The sequence below is a fragment of the Ostrinia furnacalis genome, unplaced genomic scaffold (genome assembly GCF_004193835.3).
Source record: "Ostrinia furnacalis isolate ACB-3 unplaced genomic scaffold, ASM419383v2 OfSCF4115, whole genome shotgun sequence".
Taxonomy (NCBI): domain Eukaryota; kingdom Metazoa; phylum Arthropoda; class Insecta; order Lepidoptera; family Crambidae; genus Ostrinia; species Ostrinia furnacalis.
Window position 1 is genome coordinate 6528 of NW_021134354.1, and position 26906 is coordinate 33433.

The 26906-nt window shown below is 38.0% G+C and overlaps 1 protein-coding gene across 1 annotated transcript; it reads right to left on the bottom strand.

Annotated features, from left to right (window-relative positions):
* LOC114358800 (carbonic anhydrase 1) lies at window positions 1–26904 on the bottom strand. The gene is made up of 10 exons (XM_028312846.1): window positions 26890–26904; window positions 21352–21583; window positions 11544–11591; window positions 11098–11274; window positions 9632–9758; window positions 9029–9131; window positions 8530–8642; window positions 1466–1589; window positions 810–982; window positions 1–294 (listed from the first exon to the last, which is right to left on the bottom strand). The coding sequence occupies exons 1-10, from the start codon at window positions 26902–26904 to the stop codon at window positions 264–266; spliced, it is 1143 nt and encodes a 380-aa protein (XP_028168647.1). The 3' UTR covers window positions 1–263.
* Between the last annotated feature and the right edge of the window lie 2 nt (window positions 26905–26906).

Genomic DNA, 26906 nt, shown 5'->3' on the forward strand with positions numbered 1-26906 from the left:
TACTTGGTAATTTTGAGGGATATTTTGCCCAATTGATCTACCTGACGTCGTTTATGTTGTTTCGGTTCTATCTTTCATTGTTGCTCCAGTAGGCATCTCACTTTGCGTGAAAAAGATAGAAACTTTCGGAACTTCGGATAACGTTGTTTGGGGTAGCCCCGCTACGGTAAGAGCTAAGCTTCAAGTTAATTTCGATTATGACTGATTGCTTGTCTTCCTCATGGCGTTTTCTGACTGGTTCCTTACTTTCTGAAGACCTTATTCTATCGTGACCTCAATCCTTTTGACATGAATCTGAAACAAATAATTAAAATTATGTCTTTATTCTATGGGTCCTCATTTTTCGCTTTCTTTTTGTGCTCTGTTATCGATGCGCAAGTGTAGTGGGTACAGGAAAATAAAACACCTTTACACACCTTCTGCAAGACTCATAGTGGCTAGCAGCTACCACCATATTACCTAAGTTACGGCGACAGGCCCTAACAAGAATGTTAACAGCATTGTTGTGTTCCGGCAGTTAAGAGGTAAGATAGCCAGTTCCTTTGTGTTTAAGGATTCCGGGTGAAGGTCGCTTCCACCTTTGGCCTGATCGTCACTTTCCAGCACGTGATATGCAGGCCAAAATTCAATCGTTGTGAATAAAAATAAAGTTTCTACTCACTTAGTAACATTTCTGAAGAAGTCCGTGACTAGTATGACGACGTCATAAAAGAGTTTGAGTTTGACGATCTGCGGCGGCATTGGAGGTATAGTTCTTGTCACGAAATAACATTCCTAAAGAATAGATAGTAGGTAGAGTTTTTACTCACGAAGTAACGTTCCTAAAGAAGTCCGTGACGAGTTTGACGACGTCATCAAAGAGTTTGACGATTTGCGGCGTGTGCAGCGACGCGGAGACAGGCTTGAAGACTACGTGGTGGTTGAGCTTCTGTAGCGATCTGAAGTTGTGCCGGCCAACCCCTACTTTGCCGAACATGCGGTACTGGGGACAAATGAGTCATTAAGCTATATCAAAAAAATCCGCGGTCAACATAAACTATGCAGTATTGCAGCAACTTCTGTCTGATCAAAGTATATAAAATTATTCAGCATACTTTATTTCGAAATTTCCAATCTATTGCCGTAGACTATTTATTGTTACGTAAGAAGTACGATAGCACATAAGAGCCCTTTTGCATTGCGACTTTTTGTAGGGATACAAACGTGATTCAGTCGCGACGCAGCATCGATACAGTCGCAAAACATACACGCGATTCTAAAAGCAGCGATTCAATCGCAGTTGTGCGACTGTGCTCTCTCTATCTCTAAGTAATAAACTCCCTAAATACTGTGCCCTAAGCAATGAGCTAAACAAATACCTACTGTAGCGTTTTATGTAGCGTCATAAGCAGTACCTACTAAAGATACTACATTGAAAATTCTTCCTGGAATCGATCCCAGGACTCTAAAACAGGTTCCAACTCACGTCAGCATCAGACAGGAAGATGGGCGTGTCGAATATGATCCAGATGACGGCCTCGTTGCACTCCGGCGACGTGAGCGAGCCCGCGTACGTGTAGTACGACTGTTGGTTCGGGCTTAGCAGCTTTCTGGGAAGAAAACAAGAATATTAGACGTACAATTTTGCAGCAGCAGAAAAATAGAAACTCTTTTTGAATTTTGATTCCAAAGACAAAGGATTTCTGCTTTAACAGTCCTCTTAGTCCTATGTTGTAGTCGAAGGACTATGAATAAAGTCCAACAATGTATTTGATAATAAAATATCCTTTATTTTGCTTTAGTTTAACACAAACAATTCTCCCGTGACACTGTTGATGACATGGCAATTTTCTTCTTTTTTATTTCTTTTTAGTATTAAACATTATCATCACAAAGCCTGTATGTACTAGGTAATGTAGGTGCCAACCAGTCGACGGATATAAACATGACAAATTATAGAAAACACTTCAAAAGTTCCATTATGCACAAAGATTGTAGAATTGATAGCCGTAGGCCAGAAAGTTCAAAGAAAGTCAAAGCCTAAATTCCTTGATTTGCATGGACTATTAAATAGTGCTCACAAAATTCCTGCGTGGCACCACCGGACCGGAAAATGCATTGTCGGCAGGCCTCCCACTCGATATTGGACTGACTATCTGGTGAAATGGTGGCTTTGGACTGATTGTTGTGAAAATCCCTTGAGAGAGGTCTTTGTCCGGCAGTGGATGGCTGTAACGATACTGATGATAATAAGAAAACATCAAAGCATAGAGTACTTACAACGCCGTAAGCGCGTTCAAGGCAATTAATTATTATTTTTTTAGTTTTTGATAACCCTCGAACCTACCTATGCTTACCTTCAGCTCCAACCAATTCATTACGATAACTGGTTTGTAATAAGCGCCAGTAAATTCCTCCACTTGACCATCTTCCTAATTAAGTATTCCGTAAACGGTTTCCTTGTTAAAACTGATTAAAGACGAAATTGTCAATTAACGGGCGTAGGTATAAAGGAGTACCTCGCATATTACCTACTGAGGAAATGCCAGAGCGTACTTTTGTAATTTATGTAAGTAGGTACCTATACATTAGGTACTAGGGTCTGTCACCCGCTGCTATATTGGGGTGTAGGGTGACTCACGCCACAGTTGGTTTGCATTTTATTAAAAACGTAATTCAAGTTAAGCTACATATTCCGCGGTGTGAGCTCCGAATCCAACGAGAACGAGCTCAAACTCGATGGGGTTGTGTTGTTTTAGTGCGGAATTTCTATGGCTACCTTCCAACTCTATCATCAGACCCTGGTTACCTTATAAGATTGAAGTACTCATTATTACAAATCAAACGAGCACATGGGCTTGTGTCGTTTTATTGTGGAGTTTCTTCCTTCCTTTCAGCTATATTATCATCAGATCAACTCCATGACATCATAATATTATTGCATTGTCACTTGATTTACACATCAGTTCAATGGAAAACCGGCAAAAGGGTCTTTAATTTGCAAGATTTCATTACAGACTCCTGACAGGTTAAAGTAAATAAAAGCTTGTAAAAATGAAAGCCTTTCCTCTTGAGGAGTCATCATCATCATCATTTCAGCCACAGGACGTCCACTGCTGAACATAGCCCAATGATCTCCAAATCGCCACATCTTGAGGATTGAAGTTACTGAATTCGTCTGAGTGAAGGTAACGTCGTAGGAATTTATAACGTGCAAGAAAACCATTTAATTTCTTTAAAAATAGCTCCTCTTCGTCTTACGGGCAATAAGGAAGCTTAACAAGTGGTAAGAATGCTAATATGGTAAAAGCTTCCTCGGAACTTTTATGTGGTTGACATTCAGAAGATAGGTACGACGACGGAATCGCATGCCATACCTACAACCTACCCGCCTATGGAAAATTACGATATTCTTATTATTTTTGGTAGTATCACAATCATTTTATTTATTTAAATAATTGCATGATTCGATAAAGACACGTTTTGATCAAACCTTTGTGGAAAGTAATTTGGACAAAATGCTTATTCTACAAAGAAATTTATTTTGTATTTAAATTGAGTAATGCAGTTTTGACGATTGAATAAACTATAGCGAGAGCGACACCCCTACGTTTTTAGGCTATTATCGCTCGCTCAGGACTCGAGTTGGCCTTTTTATTTGTTTTTTCTATGGTATAATTGTTTGCTACATGTAAAAGCTCACAAAAGGATAAAATTGAGACTGATGTGTAGAGTAGGTAGGTACTTACTTTTACTTGTAGTTGATAAACTTGATAATAATTCATTGATAAAATCCTAATTATAGCATTGACCTTCGAAGGTAAGAATTTCAGGAGCGGCAACTCTAATAGTAGGTAATTTATTGGCAGTTATCAATAAAATCATTACAAGACTTTATCTGCGACATTAATTGGCGTTTTGGATTAAAATGTAAGTAGTCATACCTAATACCAGTCATTCTTACTAGCTTAGTCATGAATGTTTTCATTTTTTTGGTCAAACTTGTGATGATGTAGGTAGAATGAATCTCATTTATAGGACTTAACTACTTGGTCATAATATCTCTCTCTAGTTATTATGTATTTTAAAAACTCAGAGTAGAACTATCCTAATTAGAATGAATAAAAGAAATATAACGTTTCTTCCGTTTATTCTACAACTTGGTCGAGTTAACTGCGCATCTGGCAGCCGTGACGTCACATCGACGCTCTGGTAGAGCACAGACGGGGCGAACGCAGTGAGTTGTGCGGGTAAGTGCGAGAGAAATTCGTATTCCAGCGAGATGCGCCGTTAACTCGATCGGGTTGTAGGCTGACAATGGCGTTCGTACTCACGTCATGGCAATGGGCAGGGCACATAGCACGCAGAACTGACAGCCGATGGGGCAGCAAGGTTCTGAAGTGGAGGCCGCGTACCGGAAAACGTAGCGTGGGACGTCCATCCACAAGGTGAACCGACGACATGATAAAGGTAGCAGGATGGCGCTAGACGCAGGCCGCTACCAATAGATCAGCATGGAAATCATTGGGGGAGGCCTATGTTCTGCAGTGGACGTCCTATGGCTGAAATGATGATGATGACTCACGTCATGTCCATCAGGACCCCGCTGATCCTGTCTCCGGTCTCCAGGAGCTTCGGGATGTACTGCATGATCTCGTCCGACGCCTGCTGCTGTCGGTCGTCCAGCTCTGCCTGGACCTACGATATATTTGTTTTATTAGATTGAACTCCAGAGTGAGTGGAATTGGTAACATTTTACAGCTTCTACTTTTTAAGCCACTGGCGTAGGTGTTCGACTTGGCATAACCGAACCGATCGCCTTTGAAGCAGGGAATCATATTTTGAGACAAATCCTACCTAAGAACTGTGTGTTACCAGTGATAACTTATGGCTCGGAAACGTGACCTCTCACTATAGGCCTTATACAGAAGCTCAAAGTTGCACAGCGTGCTGTGGAGAGGGCTATGCTCGGTGTTTCTTTACGGTATCGAATTAGAAATGAGAAGATCCGTAAACGAACTAAAGTCGCAGACATAGCTCGACGGATTAGCAAGCTGAAGTGGCAATGGGCAGGGCACATAGTACGCAGAAGAACTGAGCTCAGAATCTTTAAATTGAGAGAATTAACTCTGTCAGCTGTTGAGTCTATATGTCTCTAAAGTCTCTATGTAAAGAGGGAATGAAATACTTTGCGTTTATGTGTGATTTTCTACTCACGTTGCAAAATACAGAGATGATGGCCAGCCCATCCTTGCTGACCAAAGCATCTCCCACGTTGAGATCCGACCGCACGTGGACGAAGTGGATTTCCATGGGAAATCTGGAAAGACGTAGTAAAGTAGTGTAGGTAAAATCTAAGAGTTGGCTTGTATCTTAAGAGGCAGGAACCATGGGTGGAAGATGTGTTAATTGCCAGGAACTTTGCTTATAATTTTGTAAGTATAAGTTCCTGGCAATTACACATGTTATGCCGCCCGTGGGTGTCGGATGGATGGCCTCCTCGCCCTATGAAGCTGGATGCAGTAGAAGGAGAGCATCTGGCCCAGTGGCTCCTGTCTAGACTGTCAAGAGCATGTCTCACTTAATGCCGTTGATGGAGTGCTCGGACAGCCAGTGGAAGTGCAGTTGCGGGTGGATGGCCTCATTGCCCTCCGAGCTAAATGCACTGGAAGGAGAGCATCTGGCCTAGTCAGCTCCTGTCTGGATCCTGTCAAGAGCATGTTTCACTTGATCCCGTTGACGGAGTGCTCGGACAGCCAGTGGAAGTGCAGCTGCGGGTAGATGGTCTCCTCGCCCTATGAAGCTGGATGCAGTAGAAGGAGAGCATCTGGCCCAGTGGCTCCTGTCTAGATTGTCAAGAGCATGTCTCACTTGATCCCGTTGACGGAGTGCTCGGACAGCCAGTGGAAGTGCAGTTGCTCCAGCCGGTAGCGGTGCTCCAGCGGTCCTCCCGTGAGCGTCGGGTGGATGGCCTCCTCGCCTTCCGAGCTGAATTGAACTGGAAGAAAAACATCTCTGACGCCCGTATTCACAAACGATGCTTGCTTCTTTCGTTTCAGCCGAAAGACGTCCACTGCTGGACAAACGCCTCCCCCAAGGATCCTTCCCTTGATTTTAGCGATTCTGCGGGCTATGTCAGTCAAAGTCAAAATTTATTTATTTGTGTGGACTAATAAATAGTTCTTGCAAATCGTCATTTTGCTCTTAAGGAGCCTCTACATGTCTCATAATCTTTTTACCCTACCAGCGCTTCGAGACCAACATTTCGCAAGTGCTGAGAAGAAGCGCCGCANTTAAAGCCTAAATTCCTTGATTTGCATGGACTATTAAATAGTGCTCACAAAATTCCTGCGTGGCACCACCGGACCGGAAAATGCATTGTCGGCAGGCCTCCCACTCGATATTGGACTGACTATCTGGTGAAATGGTGGCTTTGGACTGATTGTTGTGAAAATCCCTTGAGAGAGATCTTTGTCCGGCAGTGGATGTCCCTTGGCTGTAACGATACTGATGATAAGAAAACATCAAAGCATAGAGTACTTACAACGCCGTAAGCGCGTTCAAGGCAATTAATTATTATTTTTTTAGTTTTTGATAACCCTCGAACCTACCTATGCTTACCTTCAGCTCCAACCAATTCATTACGATAACTGGTTTGTAATAAGCGCCAGTAAATTCCTCCACTTGACCATCTTCCTAATTAAGTATTCCGTAAACGGTTTCCTTGTTAAAACTGATTAAGACGAAATTGTCAATTAACTGGCGTAGTAGGTATAAAGAAGTAATGTACCTCGCATATTACCTACAAAGGAAATGCCAGAGCGTACTTTTGTAATTTATGTAAGTAGGTACCTATACATTAGGTACTAGGGTCTGTCACCCGCTGCTATATTGGGGTGTAGGGTGACTCACGCCAAAGTTGGTTTGCATTTTATTAAAAACTTAATTCAAGTTAAGCTACATATTCCGCGGTGTGAGCTCCGAATCCAACAAGCTCAATCGATGGGGTTGTGTTGTTTTAGTGCGGGATTTCTATGGCTACCTTCCAACTCTATCATCAGACCCTGGTTACCTTATAAGATTGAAGTACTCATTATTACAAATCAAACGAGCACATGGGCTTGTGTCGTTTTATTGTGGAGTTTCTTGCTTCCTTTCAGCTATATTATCATCAGATTAACTCCATGACTTCATTTTATTATTGCATTGTCACTTGATTTAGGTACACATAAGTTCAATGGAAAACCGGCAAAAGGGATTTCATTACAGACATCTGACAGGTTAAAGTAAATAAAAGCTTGTAAAAATGAAAGCCTTTCCTCTTGAGGAGTCATCATCATCATCATTTCAGCCATAGGACGTCCACTGCTGAACATAGTAGCCCAATGATCTCCAAATCGCCGCCACATCTTGAGGATTGAAGTTACTAAATTCGTCTGAGTGAAGGTAGCGTCGTTGGAATTTATAACGTGCAAGAAAACCATTTATTTTAATTTCTTTAAAAATAGCCCCTCTTCGCCTTACGGGCAATAAGGAAGCTTAACAAGTGGTAAGAATGCTAATATGGTAAACGCTTCTCCGGAACTTTTATGTGGTTGACATTCAGAAGATAGGTACGACGGAATTGCATGCCATAGGTACTGTACCTACCTATGGAAAATTACGATGTTCTTATTATTTTTGGTACTTTATTTGTTTGCTACATGTAAAAGCTCACAATAGGATAAAATTGAGACTGGTGTGTAGAGTAGGTAGGTACTTACTTTTACTTGTAGTTGATAAACTTGATAATTCATTGATAAAATCCTAATTATAGCATTGACCTTCGAAGGCAAGAATTTCAGGAGCGGCAACTCTAATAGTAGGTAATTTATTGGCAGTTATCAATAAAATCATTACAAGACTTTATCTGCGACATTAATTGGCGTTTTGGATTAAAATGTAAGTAGTCATACCTAATACCAGTCATTCTTACTAGCTTAGCCAGTTTTCATTTTTTGGTCAAACTTGTGACGATGAAACTACTTGGTCATAATATCTCTCTCTAGCTACCTATTATGTATTTTAAAAATTCAGAGGACTATTCTAATAGGAATTATTAAAAGGGATTTAACATGTCTACAACCCAGTCGAGTAAACTGCGCATCCGGCAGCCGTGACGTCACATCGACGCTCTGGTAGAGCACAGACGGGGCGAACGCGGGGAGTTGTGCGGATAAGTGCGAGGGAGAGTCGCATTCCAGCGAGATGCGCCGTTAACTCGATCGGGTTGTAGGCTGACACTGGCGTTCGTACTCACGTCATGGAAATGGGCAGGGCACATAGCACGCAGAACTGACGGCCGATGGGGCAGTAAGGTTCTGAAGTGGAGGCCGCGTACCGGAAAACGTAGCGTGAGACGTCCATCCACAAGGGGAACCGACGACATGATAAAGGCAGCAGGATGGCGCTAGACGCAGGCCGCTACCAATAGACCAGCATGGAAATCATTGGGGGAGGCCTATGTTCAGCAGAGGACGTCCTATGGCTGAAATGATGATGATGACTCACGTCATGTCCATCAGGACCCCGCTGATCCTGTCTCCGGTCTCCAGGAGCTTCGGGATGTACTGCATGATCTCGTCCGACGCCTGCTGTTGTCGGTCGTCCAGCTCTGCCTGGACCTACGATAGATTAATTTTTTAGGTTGAACTCCAGAGTGAGTGAAGTTGGTTGGCTTTAAATTTCTTCTTTTTGAGCCGTCGCCGTAGGCGTTCGACTTGGCACTAGGATTGATCGCCTTGAATCAATTTTCAAGGTGAGATTGAATAGGTCCTTACAGGGCAGGTATACGTACCATCCTAGACTGCATCTCACTTAATATCAGGTGCGATTGTGGTCAAATACCTGCCTCGCGTTATGCATAAAAAACATATTTTTAGACACACACAAATCCTACCTAGGAACTGAGCTCAGAACCATTAAATTGAGAGAGTTAACTCTCTCAGCTGTGGACTTAGAACATAGAGGCGATGAAATACTTAGTGTTTATGTGTGGTTTTCTACTCACGTTGCAAAATACAGAAATGATGGCCAGTCCATCCTTGCTGACCAAAGCATCCCCCACGTTGAGATCCGACCGCACGTGGACGAAGTGGATTTCCATGGGAAACCTGGAAAGCAGTAGACTTATTAAATAGGATTACCTAATAAGAATTTGTAGAGAATTATAGGATTAAATTATCTTGTAGAGAACGATGTGATGCACAGGCAAAATAAACGAGAGTAGTTCTTCGCGCTCTCCCAAGATTTGGTCATCATAAGCCAGCGTTTTTTTTGTATTGATTTGATCGTTTTCTTCTTTATTCAATCAACTAAGTACTACACTAAAACAATAAGTTATAGACTTAATACTTATTCAAGAGAAACGTGTGTCCGTGAGGTAGAGTAGAGAGGATCCTGGCTGCATTTCCTTGATGGGTTGTGCTAAGTATATCGAAGTTTTCATTGTTAGTGAACTGACAGCGACTGCCCAATCGGCTTCACCTCCTCAGCCTCCGAGCTGATTTATTTATTTATTTATTTGTAGGTAATAGGTATACAAACTCTGGCTCTAGAAGGTGAGCATCTAGCCCAGTCGGCTGCTGTCTGGATTGTAAAGAGCATGTCTCACTTGATCCCGTTGACGGAGTGCTCGGACAGCCAGTGGAAGTGCAGTTGCTCCAGCCGGTAGCGGTGCTCCAACGGTCCTCCCGTGAGCGTCGGGTGGATCGCCTCCTCGCCCTCAGAGCTGAATTGCACTGGAAAGAAAAACATCTCTTACAGTATTCACAAACGATGCTTGCTTCGTTCGTTTCAGCCGAAAGACGTCCACTGCTGGACAAAGGCCTCCTCCAAGGATTTCCACGAAGACCGATCCTGCGCCGCTCGCATCCAGGCACCTCCCGCGACCTTCACCAGATCGTCGGTCCAGGTCCACCTAGTGGGAGGCCTGCCCAAGCTACGTCTACCGGCTCGTGGTCGCCATTTAAGAACTTTCCTGCACCAGCGGCCATCAGCTCTACGAGCTATGTGCCCCGCCCACTGCCACTTGATTTTAGCGATTCTGCGGGCTATGTCAGTCACTCTGGTTCTCCTATGGATCTCCTCATTTCTGATTCGATCACGCAGGGAAACTCTGAGCATAGCACGCTCCATCGCCCTTTGGGTGACCTTGAGCCTTCTTATGAGGCCCATAGTAAGCGACCACGTCGCACGATGCTTGCTTAAGTCAAGCAAATCGAACGCACAGCGTTGAATAGAGCTCTGTGATTGGTTCGTGTGTACTGTGAGACCTCATAGTAATGTTTGTGAATACAGGCGTGACTCTAGCTGAAATACATTAGTTGTTTTGTAAGTAGAGCTGCAGATTGAATGTTTGGTAATTACTACGGTTTGTACAAAAATGATATAAGTAAGCCTACTGCAGTTGAGTAGCTACTGTGTTGCAGTATTTGTAAAAAGACCTTCAAATCTACAAAGTCCATCGGGGAGGAGAATGAGCGTCCCTAGTGAATACATTGTGTTAGAAAACATAATGTAGGTAGGGAGCTCTTAAGAGTACTCAATATAGTGAGTGTAGAATGATGATGTACTTACCTATATTTTTGCATACCTACTCGCAATAAACCCTATAGGTACTTATGGTTAGGAAGCGTTTAACAGGTGAATCCCTTTCGATAGCATGCTTATGGCACTTATTAAACTAAATTACCTACTCACTGTAATTTAAGTGTTGCAGATAAGTATAAGTAGGATTGGATAGATACTCGTACCTACATTGAATTATCAAGAAACTTATGCTTGACATCCTGGATGGCCACTTGAAACAAACTATGTAATGACTATTAATTGAGGCAAATGGAACATGGAAAGTTCCAAACCATTTTCAGCAAAGTTGTTGCATCCCTACAGATTCTGCGGACTGTTATATTTTAAAAACGTCTTTCTTATTTCCCTTTAAATAACATTGTATGATAAGAATAGCTTTCCAAGTCGAAAGGAATTAAGCAAGAGTAGGCTGAGCGTTGATGAGTCAGGATTTTTACCCGACTGGGCCAGAAGGAGGGTATTCTTTTCTGTAGAATACGAAACCCTCACCAGTATGTCCATTATTGATCCCCGACACTAGCACGCGGTGGTACCCCGTAAACTTGAGCTGGCCATGCTTGATGAACTGTTTGGCGTAGTCCTTCACCACGTCTGCTGTCCTGATGTCGATGGGCGACTGCCGCTTGCCGCCCTCTTTGCAGTTCACGCCTGGCCAGTTGGTTTCATCTGAAAACAGTCTTGTGAATCATCATCATCATCATCATTACAGCCGCAGGACGTCCGCTGCTGAACTAGGCCTCAGATTTTCAAGATTGGCCGGTTGGCAGCGGCCTGCATCTAACGTCTTCTTGCTAATCTTACTTGAATATCTCACTAAGTATTATCTGAGCGAGAGTGAATTGGCATTTACTGGGCAAGTAGGTATGTAATTGTAGATAAGTAGGTACTTTTGGTTTGCATCTACAGTTAGAATAAGTGATTGCGGTCAAACTTACCGTCATAAGTCCAAAGGGGTTCTTTGAAAGTTGTAGAGATGACGATTTCTGAAAAAGAGTAACAACCATTCTTTTACTTTAAAATAGTACATACTCGCACATAGACCTATTTTAAAAATGCATTAATGTTTTGACCCACATTAAACTTGCAACTTGGCTACCTACCTCGTGCATGCAATTTCGTCGTTCTCATACGAGTTCGGAAGTAGGTCAACAGTTGTGAATATGATGCTATATCATAGTATGTATCATGTAGGCGTATCTAAGAGTTATTTTTCAGGGGGGCCGAAACTGAATTGTAGCTGCGCGGGGTATGCGTTTGACACTCATAAGGTAAGTAGGTATGTAGATATATTGTTTTAAGGTTTTCCGCTATTATACGCGCATGTGTATACATACATAATATTTTTTTTTATTTATTTGGTTTATTTTGTTATTTATTTGGTTTTGTTGAGTAAGTAAATTATTATCAACAAAAATGTGTCATCAATAATTTCAAGTGTCGACCTGGACATTATCAGCAACACTGAAAATCCTCAAATCCATTGCATACCAGGTAATTTGGTACTGAATCACTAAATTTTCGGATAATCGGTTTTAACAATGCATCGGTAATACAGCGCATTGTAGGATTAGTTCAGGGACCAAAGTGATCGATTTTAATACTAAATCCGCATACCAAATGCATTATTATTCAGAGATGACATTAAAGAATGGAATTATCGATAAGAAACGAAAGCACAACAATATTAATAAAATTATAAGAGTTTTAACCGGAAGTTGTGACTCATTATTACTGGATAATTAGTAAGAGACCTATAAGTATGTAAAATTTTCAGCAGTAGAAAATATGGCTACTGTCACAACTACGTCCGATGTTTCATAATATTTATTTTCTTTATATAGGTGCTATAACTTAAGACCATTGGACGATGGACGTGATCTCTACACAGGCTACTTCAAAGTCCTTATTTTATATGCTTAAACTATAAAAAACTAAAAAAATTGCTGGCCCTTTAGCTTCAGGCTCCATGAGAACTCACGCGAACTTAGCATAGAAAATTTCTACTTACCCCACACTACTATAAACACATAAATTTAACACCAATTACCGACACATCTGATCACGACCGTAGACACTGCATTATCAATCAGGCACTCCTATATTAAAAAGTGTTTAATTAACCACTTAACCCATAGAAAACAAAAACATAACCCACCAAAACACGTCATAGCTACAAATATGTATCTTGCCATAATTCCGCCAGCACTGGTCCTGATCCCGCTTTGCAAACGAATAAACGAGAACAATGGGCTAAATTCATTTATAATGATGTAAGAAAGTAACAACATGTTTATAAAACATAATTGTTTGTCATAATGTATCACCGATTGAGATGCAACTGCTGACCGCGGAAATGCAATGTGTTGGCTGTAACCTCGTTCCCAGGAGCATGGGATGGGATGAAATTTGAAGAGATAATGGGCATTTAAATGTTAAGCAGAGTACATTGAAGGTGCTTTGTCAGTTGCGGGGATCAGTTTTATATTAAGGCAGGCAGGCAGGTAACTAAAATTAGTTACAAAACACAAACTACGTCTTTATTATGTTCCACACGCCTCTTTGTTATTCTCTAGAAACAGCGAATCATTCATTATCAGAAATAGATTTCTGTGACAAAAGATCTAAAATATAGGTACATGAGTATGACTACGGCAAATTTTTACCCGACTGCGCCAGAAGGAGGGTCATAATTGAAGGTCTTGAATATCGTCATAGAGGTCCAATATTGGATCGGAATGCAGTATATCAGTGCATCCCGTGGACGCGATGCGATTGGCTAAAGTAGATAATAGGCTGGCCCCTCGACTATAGCGGGGAAATCTAGCTCAGACGTCAGCGCCTAGATCACTGCAGGCCCGGACTTAGGTTCAAAACAGAAGCCTCATTTATGTTATATTCTACGGTAGGGGTTCTAACAACAATAACAACCGTGTTGGCCGGTACAATAGTTCTTCCGGATGTATTTGTTCTGGTGTTAGACTAGATGACTCACCAGACACAGCTCTACCGGATCACATGGTTAAATATGAGTTCTAGGCGCCTTTGATATAGCTCTACCTGTTCACACGACTATATGAGCTCTATGACTCTAAGAGTGGATTCGACCAAACAAGAGTAAATATTAATCTCAGAACAAATCGTCAGTTTTGAACATATTTCCCATACTGAAACTGTCATTGTCCTAGTTATACCAGGAGTTATTCTCGGTTAAAAGTTTGGTCGAATCGGGCCTAAGCCAGTTGTGGGCCTAAGCGTCTAAAAATTTTCAGTATTTTCTTTTTGCACTAGCTTTTCCCAGTTATCCAGTTTTTCCGTCAGAGTACCACCTACATTTACATGAAAACTTATCAGGCCCTATTATTATTTATATTGTCTTAATCGCGATTCAAACCTGCGGCCACAGTTGCAGCAGTCATGACGTTAAAGTTCTGTACACAAGTCAGGCAATCAAATAATTTCATCAAATTCAAATTGTTTATTACATGAAATACATCATCATCATTTCAGNAATTTCAGTCACATGATGCTGCTGAACATAGGCCTCGCCCCCAGTGATTTCCAAATGACCGGTTGGTCAAATAATTTAATTAAAACATAATCTGACTGCCTGAGTGCAACCCTGAGCGTCCGGCAAACTAACAGCTAACAGCCCAGTCGAAACAATCCACTTAACGGCAGCTCCTGACCAACTTATAAACTACTATTTTATTGGGATATCCTTCGTCTTTAAGGCAGGGCAATTTGCACTTCCTACAAGTAAAGTTATTTTCGCACGACTAAATCGTAGGTGGGAGCCTGCTGACCACTTAACTGGGCCGAATATTATTGGTATAGTGCGGCCATATTTTTTTGTTTTACACAAAGATTCACTGGACTGAAACCAACCAAAATCAGCCAAATCGGTCCAGCCGTTCCCGAGTTTTAACGAGTTATTGCAATTCATTTTTGTCATTTTGACAAACACGTGAGGTTGCGCCACTTTTAATTTTTTTTTTTAATTATTTAATATTTAATTTTTTAATTACAACTACCATGCGTAATTCAAATTTCGAACACGCCGTAGTTCGAAATTTGAATTAAGCATCAACTCGTAATTCGTGACGTCATGTGACGTGCGGTCCTACCATAGACCTTTTTTATTTCGTTGAGATTCAAACTCAATTCAAACTGTGTGTATTTCGTGCCGCATAAAATAAATTGTGATATCCAGAATGTGGTGATTTGTGGCTGTGATCGGATTCCTAGGTTATTGGAAAGTGAAGAATAAGGCGCGTCTGCCAGTGAAGGAACTTTTTCTTCTCCACGTGGATCCATGGGAAGACTTCTGGTGCTCCAAGTAAGTGTCCCTATCGTTTGCATGTTTTGATTCGGTAGTGTTCGATACGAAGTGTATTAATCACTTGTTCATTTTCTCTGGATGTTTACTGCAATTTAATGCTACTACTGCTACTACTTACATTTTACTCAAAAACCTGCATTTTGTGTGGCTTCATGGCATACTATTTTACAAATTAAAATTATTACGTAGTGTAGTGTATAGACATTTGTCTCGAGCGCATACGTCACAGCCCAGTCAGCGGTGGGGGCATTCGGCGTCCGACCGTGGTGCGGGCAGGTCGTGCTGTGTGCGTAGGCGAGCCAAATAATAATCTAATGGCGGAGATAAAGGTGTACAATACAATGGCGACGAGGATTAAAAAGGAGTGCATAAAAAAAAGAAGTGAGTAGGTACACGTATAAGTTAAAGTTATAAATTAACTCACGGAACATTATTAATTTCAAACAAAGTATCTATTTAGATTGTGCTTAAATATGAAGTGTTTACTTTATATTTTCTCAACCACCAAAGTGTAAATGTGTGAAGAGTGATATTCCCGTTGTAATAATAAAGATAAGTGATGGTGTTTTTAAAATTAATTTATCGATCGGAAATAACGAAAATACTTTTTGTTGTGTGTGTGTTTTGCAGTAAAACGATTCTTAATATTTTACGTTAGTAACNGATTTTTAATGCAATAATGTAATTTTATAAAGTAGGCATTGTAATCAGCATGCCACCTGAACCAAGCACAGATGAATCAAGTATTTGCCTTCGTCACACCGGGTTCTAAGCCAACCAGCTCCACGTCTGCCTTCTAGTTCATTCGTTGCAAGATGGGCTTGCCTCCACGCCAGAAACCAGACTCTCATGATTAAAACCTGACCAGTTATGGTCAAGAACAGCTCACGCCATATGAATCAGTATTTTATGCCGGACACTGCTTATTTATTTTTTTGCGAACAAACTAACTTAATTAAAATTATGACACATTTTTTTTGTAGAAGGACAACTCATGAGCTTTCGAAATAATTTTAATTTATATTGATATATCAAAAGGAAAATGCTACATCAACCATTTTGTTCCGGAAAATGGCTAACGGACACACCATATGAATCAGAGAATCATACTTCAAATATTTTTATTTTGTATAAAGACAGCAATTATGTCAAAAATGTAATTTGCGCCAGATAGGGCTATAGCTAAGCTATACGAAAAAAAATATTGCATGCCATTTTGTTAGTTGGTTACAGAACTATACCCAAAGACATCGAAAATTTTGCCTCCGAAGAAATACCCTTAACTGGGCCGAATATTATTGGTATAGTACGGCTATATTTTTTTGTTTTACACAAAGCTTCACTGGACTGCAACCAAACCAAAATCAGCCAAATCGGTCCAGCCGGTCCCGAGTTTTAACGAGTTATCGCAATTCATTTTTGACATTTTGACAAACACGTGTGTTTGCGCCACTTTTAATTATACCTACCACACGTAATTCAAATTTCGAACACGCTGTAGTTCGAAATTTGAATTACGCGTCAACTCGTAATTCGTGACGTCATGTGACGTGCGGTCCTACCATAGACTTTTTTTATTCCGTTGAGATTCAAACTCAATTCAAACTGTGTGTATTTCGTGCCGCATAAAATAAATTGTGATATCCAGAATGTGGTGATTTGTGGCTGTGATCGGATTCCTAGGTAATTAGAAAGTGAAGAATAAGGCGCGTCTGCCAGTGAAGGAACTTTTTCTTCTCCACGTGGATCCATGGGAAGACTTCTGGTGCTCCAAGTAAGTGTCCCTATCGTTTGCATGTTTTGATTCGGTAGTGTTCGATACGAAGTGTATTAATTGTTCATTTTCTCTCGATGTTTACTGCAATTTAATGCTACTACTGCTACTACTTACATTTTACTCAAAAACCTGCATTTTGTGTGGCTTCATGGCATACTATTTTACAAATTAAAATTATTACGTACCTATTTTAATACTATTTAAAAAAAATACTATTATCATAATAATTGCAATACGAAACGATAAACGTTTGATAATGGCGGCTTTCAATTCAAGATATTATCCAGTCTTTAAGTATATTGCTGAATCGATAACGATAAAAATACCATCGATCTTTGTAGCGCTATACTTTGTTATCAATCTTAACGATAGTAATTTAGAAATTACGATCGGGTATAAACCGGTTTAACTTTTAATTATTGATAGGATGTAGGTACCTACCAGAGGATTGATTGAGGAAATGAACAGGGCGCAAAACACCCTGTAGGCATTGTGGTTTCAATGAAGAGTCAAATTTCGGAGGGTCCTTTGATGAGATGACATTTGACACTGTAGTGTCGAAACCAAGTAAATAAAAATACATTGATCGGCAAAAAAGGGTTTGTTATAAAATCTTCAATATCTTCAAAATTACCTGACCTAGCTTTATGAAATACACTCAATTAATTCCACCTTTTTTTTTAAATTTTGATATGAATAAAAAATTAGTAGTTTTCTTCAGTATGTTTTGTTTCATAAAGCTATGTCAGGTACTTTTTGAAGATTTAGAATATTTTTAACAGACCCTTTTCTTCAGGGTAGGTCCATCTAAAGAAAAAGAGTTTGTTAAAAATCTTGTAATCTTGTGTAGGTCCTATGGAAATATTAAGGTTACACATTCGATTTTCGTAATGAGGTAGGAAGTGGGAAATGCAGAGGTAGAAACTCACTAATTAGTTTCGTTTTTCGTTTGCTTTGATGCAGTGCCAGCCATGACTGGTTCTCCGAATTAGGTCACAGGTCTACTTTAGCTCGAAACTGGTTTTCATGAATAAAATTCATGTTACCAGAGGGCTGAGTGTGAGTTTACAAAAATGTATGAAAATTTTAGTTTTTGAACGTTTCCCGCTAGGGCGCTGTACAATCCGTCATACATTTAATGACATTTTTTGACGCGCTCACTAGTGAGCGCGTTTGATGAAAACTCACACTAGGCCCTCAGGTTGGTTCTCAATATTTAGGATCTGATAGTCACTTCGCTCTGCTATGTCATTCTATGTTCATTCAATTCTGGATTATTTACAATTTATGTTTATAACTCATAGGGTCAAAAAATAAAATAATCATAATATATTTTATATAGCTTAATTTTATTTTTCTTAATATTTACAGTATTGCAAAATAACTTAATTATATTAGTACTGCATGATAAATTTTGATAAAAATAAATTAGGAACATTGTTTAAGAATCAACCAATTACATCTATACAAATAAAATAAATAATTTACATTATTTACTTACTAAGTTCTCGTAATTTTGTGTAATAAATAACAATTATATTGTTATTGCCATTTTAACATAAATCTACCTAAATGGCAATTTAAGCTTAATTAACTAATTGAACATTAATTTACAATACCTACCACTTATTGACTAGTGTCTTGAAATTTAAATATCCTTATTAATTTGATTATTACTTCATTGTAATTAATTATAAAAATACCTTAACATACCTAATTATCTTTTGTCATTTCTCTCTTATCAGTTTTTCATTCCAATATTGTATGCATTTCTGAAGATTCAATTCATTTGCACCCTTAACTTTATAGTGAACATTTTTTCATTATTTCTTAATGTGTCTGCCCATTGATCACACATGACCCCAAATCAGTTTGGCCAAGACCAATATTTTACAAAAACATGGGATCAAGCCTTTGGCACTTGGGAGAACTGAACCTTTCCTATAATTCTTGCTTGATCGAGTCAAACTGACGTTACAACGTTGACAAGTTATTTAAATAAGTTTAATTGAACTCTACAATCCTCTTTATTTCGGACTTTTTGAATACAATAATCTTTTTACGATGGCGTTTAAAAAAATATACACGGATGCATGGACCTATAAAAAAAGTCGGACGGATTCTCATCAACAAAATACTGTGACATTAGGATACACCAGCTTGCCTGTACGTACAGGCCGGCACGCACACATTCACACCCTGTTACACCACTTCGAGTGCAAACTTCACACAGTTGACACATTTAAGCAGCGAAAAAACAACACGAATACGACATGTCTTGTGTGATGAAATTGTGTAAAAACCGTTCTGTTCGAACAAACAAAAATTAAGGAATCACATTTCACAGGCAAAATAATAATCCAATCACTTATTTCCCGACATTAAAATATTGAAATTAATTGAAATCAAACGTCATTCACTCGAAAAAATAATACGTCAAAGACCAGTGTTCTCAGTTATTTACGTGGGAAAATTACCCGAAATATGGGAAATTAATAATAATTTTAGGACTTTTTAGTTATTTATTACGCATACTATGGAAATAAAATAATTTATCATAATAATTGTGTTTTAATGGGATATATTTTCATAGGCAAATTTGATCCTTCCCAAAAATGTGGAACTGCGAAATTCAAATTTTCTTACATTGATTGCAAGTCAGTGTCAGGTTGTATGTTAAAAAAAATCTATCAGAGATAATAATAATATATTGATGATGCATAAGATTATGATTATAATGTACACAAGATTCGTAATTTGTAACTGCGTGAATCATTTTTGATCAACATTATGTACATACCCTGACACACTGACTTGCAAACAATGTAAGAAAATTTGAACATTGAAAATTTCGCGCCTACCTCAACGCATTCACCTTTCATCCTTTTAAAATGGCACGGAATAATTCTGTCTACATTTCCAAGTAACATCTGCCGATCTATGTTTTTCTTAAAATAAATGGGTAAAATGTTTTGGCTAACATGGCATCCCTAAATTCACTCACACAATAGACAAACGCCAAAATTTTGCGTCACAGTTTTGTTGTAGCGCGAGTTCCGTCCGCCTTTTTTTATAGGTCCATGCACGGATGTAAATTGTGGTAAGTTTTCAGATTACAGTTTTCAAAATTAATCGTTTTCGTAAGCGATTTATTACTTTCACTATTCGATTTCAATTTCAGACCGATAGCAGTCAATTACCTCATATTTAATGTGTTCACGAGCTATCTCTAGATATTGGCTTTAGAGCTCAGATTATCCGGATACAATTTATAAGTTTTATCTTTATTGGCTCATTAAATTTAATACAATCTAAGACGTTTTAATTTATGATATAAAATAACAAGAGGTATTGGTTTGTGAACAAAGATGAAACAATTATTTAAAATGTATGCGTATCTTTATAGGCTGATAAAATATAATAAAAGGAATACGTCACGAATGTCACGTTTCAAGTAATCCAAGTTGGTATTTTATAAATTTAAATAATAGGCACTGACTTTTTGAGCAAGTGAAATTGTATTTCAGTTTGTCTGTGTATTCAATACGCACGATGAATTTTACCGAAAGTAGCAGAATGGTGATCGTATCCGTTCAACATACTTTTTATTTTACGGTTTACAAGTACTAAGAGTAGGTATAATATTTGCGATAACTTGAAACCATAAGAACTGGGTCTGCGCATCTACATAGACTTATTTTTCTATCTTTAATATTGATAGCATTTTCTATGCTGCCTAGGTGCTTTTAAAATTATACTTTAACTCACTAATTACAGAAAATGGAATGTATTAGACACTGGAAAAACATTTATTCAATTAGATACACCTACAATTATTCTATTCTATTGAGAGACTTCTCCAAATTTAACAAGAACAATAACAATATCGAATCGTTAATAAGACAAATTTCAGTTAATCGCCAAAGTGTTCCCTTTTAAAAATCATAGGTTCGATCAACAAGTTAGTTAGTTTACATTATGTTTCTGGGCACAAAACAACTTTTATTTAGCAGATTTAAAGTGCTGGCATGTCGTGCCAACCAGCCAATGAGATCAAAAAATGGTTCAACATTTCTGGAACCCTAACCTTTCAACTTAAATGCACTACGAGTAACTCGATTTAAACAAATCTTGTGATTCATAAGATCTTAATAGCCTCTATACATACTAATGACCTGTATTGCCATTTTCACTGAAGATTTAAACTTTTTAAGCTTAGAATCATTTTTTATATCTAAGAAAAACTATTTAGTCCTCTAGAAGTCTACGACAGAATTATAATACACAGTAAAATCGTGCCTTAAAATGCTTTCTGGTATTTTGCCTACCTTCATCAGCAGTTTGGCAGTAAAATCTTTCTCTTCACGATATAATTATGATGTATTTCAATGGGTCTATATGCCTTCTTGTCCCATCTCTAGCTACTGAAACTCCTATAAATTCAGGAGAGAGTAGCTCAGCTGTCAACGTGTTAACACTTACATATGAATAGTCCCAGAGTATTGCTCACTCTTGCAACCCGCTTGTTAATTAATCAGAAGCATAAAGGAGCGGTTTAGTATACACTATACCTACTTTGACATGCTATAACCATTTTAGTGGCAGGTTACTTTATTGACGACATTGCCCAAGAGCCTCCTTTTGGTTTTGACGATGCTGCACATGGCTCCTAGAAGGGTAGTCGACATCTTAGACCTGAAGCAGGCTATGATGGCAGCGGCCAGTCCCAGCAGAGACGGTGAGGCCATGTGCGAGCAAGAGGCTACTTCTTTGGAGCGGTAGACCATGCGAGTGCCCAATGGCTGGACCCGCCGGTCGTTGTTGATGCCTTCCAAGTCAGCTCGGGTCAGGTTTTTGTACTGTTGGAGAAAGTATGCAAGTTAATCTACTTTTTTTTAATCGATTTGTGACTTAAATTAACCCTTAAATCTCCAGCAAATCGATATGCGATAGAAATAAATTGTTACCGCGGTCTCATGCGTCTACTTGGGGTTTCGCAGTTAAGGCTATAAATGAGTGTAGATAGGTATAGGTGTTTGGTGAAATATTGCTAAATTGGAACTTTTAGGCTAGGTTGCACCATCTTAGTTACTTTAACTTTGACAAACGTCAAAAATCTGTCAAACTCCATACAAAAAGCACCGGTTATCGTCATTGTTACGGTCAAAGTTAGGTGGTGCAACTAAGCCTTAATCATTATCAAGAGTTGAGAGTTTGCTTATTTATTAAGCACATAGGTATAATTTCTACCCCTGCTTGTAAAAAACTCGGTAACGATAAGGAAAAAAGCTAGCCTCTTCTTCGAAGGTTTACGTATGTGCGAGTTATCCCTACGAGCTAGGTTTTATTTGCGTACCTATTTATTTTTGCCATATTCTTCATAATTATAATGGTGATTTAAATCCTTCAAAAGCACGGGACTGCAAATAATCTTGTATAATGTAATCTGAATTTATTATAATATGCTAATCAATCATATTTAATCATGCATAACCCATCCTATTTTTAAAGTAAAAGCTTCTACTAATATTTGAGGTAGGAAATTCAGATTACGTTAACTAATTTCTATAGAATGAGTTTAACTATAACCAGATTTGCTAGGGAATGCTTATGAATATCAAATTTACTAGTCAGTTATGAGCTGGAAAATAATTGAGTTTGTTAAACTTTCCCCGCAACTGCTCTCTCATTAAAAGTTAGTTTGGTTTTGTTTGGTAACTACTTAAATATTCGCCGTGATATTGTGCAGTTCGTGGCTGAACTCTATTGTAGACTAAATCTGCTTTAATAAAAGTAAATTCGAAAAAGCATTTGTACAAGACCTTGATGCTAGACTTTTTGAGCCACAATAAGCATTTGATATTACATAATCAGACTGACAGCTCATATTCGTTTTATTTTTGAACGAGCATACCCTGAAAATCGAATCCTGAACCTGTGAGTCAAGACCAAGAGAGACCAACTCTAACCACTAGTGCCTACAGATTAAAACAATGCTCTATATTTATACTCGTAGTCTGCATTTAATATGCCTACATTGATCAAAGTAAGTATTTTCTAGTGGACGATGTTTTTTTAGGATTCATTCAGATTCAGATGCTGTACACATTAACATTGGTATTGAATCCGAATATAAATCAGGTATTTTTTCACCACTAGAATATTTTTATTCTCTTAGTTAAAGTCGTAAATCGATTTAGATCCTTGTTTTTGTTTGTTCTTAAAATAGCATCTACTTATGTAGACTACTTTCTTTAAAAGTTCGATGTAATGTACTTATACTTTCTGAAATGGAGACCCCAATGCTACGTAAACTATAATGTATAAAGGCCAGTTTGAAAATTAATTATTATTTAATAGTTATGCTTTGTCTCCCCAACTCGTCTGGCCAGAGCAGCCTGGGGAGTTTCGGCCAAATCCTCTATTTGTCTTAAGTAAATTGAATAGAGTCGTGTTCCTGCAATAGAGACTAAGGCCTAGTTCAGACACAGTGATAATCGCGCGGTTGCTGGGTAGTTCTCGTACATTTGCATCAAACCGTAACCATCCGGTTACCGTTTCAGTGTCTTGCCAATGAGAACTACCCTGAAACCGGGCTCGCGCGTGTCTGGACCAGGCCTAAATGACTGTTATTGTTAGAGATGAANACGTAGTTACCTATTTTATTACTATTTAAAAAAATACTATTATCATAATAATTGCAATACGAAACGATACGAAAAGATTGTCGGCCGTTTGGTGTAGTGGTTCAGAACGGACTACTATGCCGAGAGGTCCCGGGTTCGATTCCCGGCCGGGCAGAAATTGAAATGATGAATTTTAATTTCTGTGACGGGTCTGGGTGTTACTATGTATAATATGTATGTATTTAAAAAAAAAAGTATATAAGTAGTGTATCCGTCAAGCTAGCACCCATAACACAAGCATTAAGTTGCTTACTTTGGGGCTAGCTGGCGCTGTGTGAAATTGTCCAAAGATTATAAACGTTTGATAATGGTGGCTTTCAATTCAAGATATTATCCAGTCTTTAAGTATATTGCTGAATCGATAACGATAAAAATACCATCGATCTTTGTAGCGCTATACTTTGTTATCAATCTTAACTAGGTACTTTAGAAGCTTTAGATAGTAATTTAGAAATTACGATCGGGTATAAACCGGTTTAACTTTTAATTATTGATAGGATGTAGGTACTAGAGGATTGATTGAGGAAATGAACAGGGCGCAAAACACCCTGTAGGCATTGTGGTTTCAATGTAGAGTCAAATTTCGGAGGGTCCTTTGATGAGATGACATTTGACACTGTAGTGTCGAAACCAAGTAAATAAAAATACCTACATTGATCCGCAAAAAAGGGTTTGTTAGAAAATCTTCAATATCTTCAAAAGTACCTGACCTAGCATTATGAAATATACTCAATTAATTCCACCTTTTTATTTTTAATTTTGATATGAATAAAAAATGAGTAGTTTTCTTCAGTATGTTTTGTTTCATAAAGCTATGTCAGGTACTTTTTGAAGATTTAGAATATTTTTAACAGACCCTTTTCTTCAAGAGTTTGTTAAAAATCTTGTAATCTTGTGTAGGTCCTATAAGGAAATATTAAGGTTACACATCCGATTTTCGTAATGAGGTAGGAAGTGGGAAATGCAGAGGTAGAAACTCACTAATTAGTTTCGTTTTTCGTTTGCTTTGATGCAGTGCCAGCCATGACTGGTTCTCCGAATTAGGTCACAGGTCTACTTTAGCTCGAAACTGGTTTTCATGAATAAAATTCATGTTACCAGAGGGCTGAGTGTGAGTTTACAAAAATGTATGAAAATTTTAGTTTTTGAACGTTTCCCGCTAGGGGCGCTGTACAATCCGTCATACATTTAATGACATTTTTTGACGCGCTCACTAGTGAGCGCGTTTGATGAAAACTCACACTAGGCCCTCAGGTTGGTTCTCAATATTTAGGATCTGATAGTCACTTCGCCTCTGCTATGTCATTCTATGTTCATTCAATTCTGGATTATTTACAATTTATGTTAACAACTCATAGGGTCATAAAATAAAATAACTATATCTTTTATACAGCTTAATTTTATTTTTCATAATATTTTACAGAATCGCAAAATAACTTAATTAATATTATTAGTAACGTATGATCAATTTTGATAAAAATAAATTAGGAACATTGTTTAAGAATCAACCAATATCATCTATACAAATAAAATACCTAAATAATTTACATTATTTGCTTACTAAGTTTTCGTAATTTTGTGTAATAAACAACAATTATACTATTATTATTGTTATTGCCATTTTAACATAAATCTACCTAAATGGCAATTTAAACTTAATTAACTAGTTAATTGAAGATTAATTTACAATACCTACCACTTATTGTCTAGTGTCTTATTCTATTATTATTGACTAGTGTCTTGAAATTTAAATATCCTTAATAATTTGATTATTATTTCATTGTAATTAATTATAAAAATACCTTAACATACCTAATTATCTTTTGTCATTTCTCTCTTATCAGTTTTTCATTCCAATATTGTATGCATTTCTGAAGATTCAATTCATTTGCACCCTTAACTTTATAGTGAACATTTTTTAATTATTTCTTAATGTGTCTGCCCATTGATCACACATGACCCCAAATCAGTCTGGCCAAGACCAAATAATATTTTACAAAAACATGGGATCAAGCCTTTGGCACTTGGGAGAACTGAACATTTCCTCCTATAATAAATTCTTATTTGATCGAGTCAAACTTGAATTTAATGTGTTACTTTAAAGTTTAATTGAACTCTACAATCCTCTTTATTTCGAACTTTTTGAATACAATAATCTTTTTACGATGGTGTTTAAAAAAATATTACGACTGTTTTGTGATAAGATTACAGTTTTCAATATTAATCGTTTTCGTAACAGACGTAAGCGATTTATTACTTTCACTATTAGATTTCAATTTCAGACCGATAGTCAATGTGTTCACGAGCTTTATATCTGATATCGGCTTTAGAGCTCTGATTATCCGGATACAATTTATTTGTTTTATCTTTAATGGCTCATAAAATTTAATAAAATCTAAGACGTTATAATTTATGGTGTTTTAATATCAAGATTGTGTGAACAAAGATGACAAAGGTGACAGGTAAAATGTATGCGTATCTTTATAGGCTGATAAAAATAATAAAAGGGGTACGTCACGAGTGGCACGTTTCAAGTAATCCAAGTTGGTATTTAAATTTAAATAATAGGCACTGGATTTTTGAGCAAGTGAAATTGTATTTCAGTTTGTCTGTGTATTCAATACGCACGATGAATTTTACCGAAAGTAGCAGAATAGTGATCGTATCCGTTCAACATACTTTTTATTTTACGGTTCACAAGTACTAAGAGTATATTTGCGATAACTTGAAACTATCAGAACTGGGTTTACGCATCTACATAGACTTATTTTTCTATCTTTAATATTGATAGCATTTTCTAGGCAGCAGCCTAGGTGCTTTTAAAATTATACTTTAACTCACTAATTACAGAAAATGGAATGTACCTATTAGACACTGGAAAAACATTTATTCAATTAGATACACCTACAATTATTCTATTCTATTGAGAGACTTCTCCAAATTTAGTTTAACAAGAACATCGAATCGTTAATAAAACTTTCAGTTAATCGCCGAAGTGTTCACATTTAAAAAGACGCAGGTTCAATAAGTTTTTTACATTTGTTTTTGGGCACAAAACAACTTTTACAATTGCATATTTAAAGTGCTGGCATGTCGTGCCAACCAGCCAATGAGATCAAAAAATGGTTCAATATTTTTGGAACCCTAATCTTTCAACTTAAATGCACTACGAGTAACTCGATTTAAACAAATCTTGTGATTCATAAGATCTTTATAGCCTCTATACTAATGACCTGTATTGCCATTTTCGCTGAAGATTTAAACTTTTTAAGCTTAGAATCATACATACCTACCTAATAAACCTAAGAGAAGATATTTAGTCCTCTACAAGTCTACAACAGAATTATAAATAGGTACACAGTAAAATCGTAGGTACCTTAAAATGCTTTCTGGTATTTTGCCTACCTTCATCAGCAGTTTGGCAGTAAAAGCTCCCTCTTCACGATATACTTATGATGTATTTAAATGGGTCTGTATACCTTGTTATCCCCCATCT

Bases quoted from the DNA above. Each gene is read 5' to 3' on its own strand.
- LOC114358800 (XM_028312846.1), bottom strand. The intron at 9,132-9,631 runs GTGAGACATGCT...ACTGCTTTCCAG, and splicing joins CACTCCGTCAACGGGATCAA to GTTTCCCATGGAAATCCACT. The intron at 8,643-9,028 runs GTGAGTAGAAAA...AATCTATCGTAG, and splicing joins TCATTTCTGTATTTTGCAAC to GTCCAGGCAGAGCTGGACGA.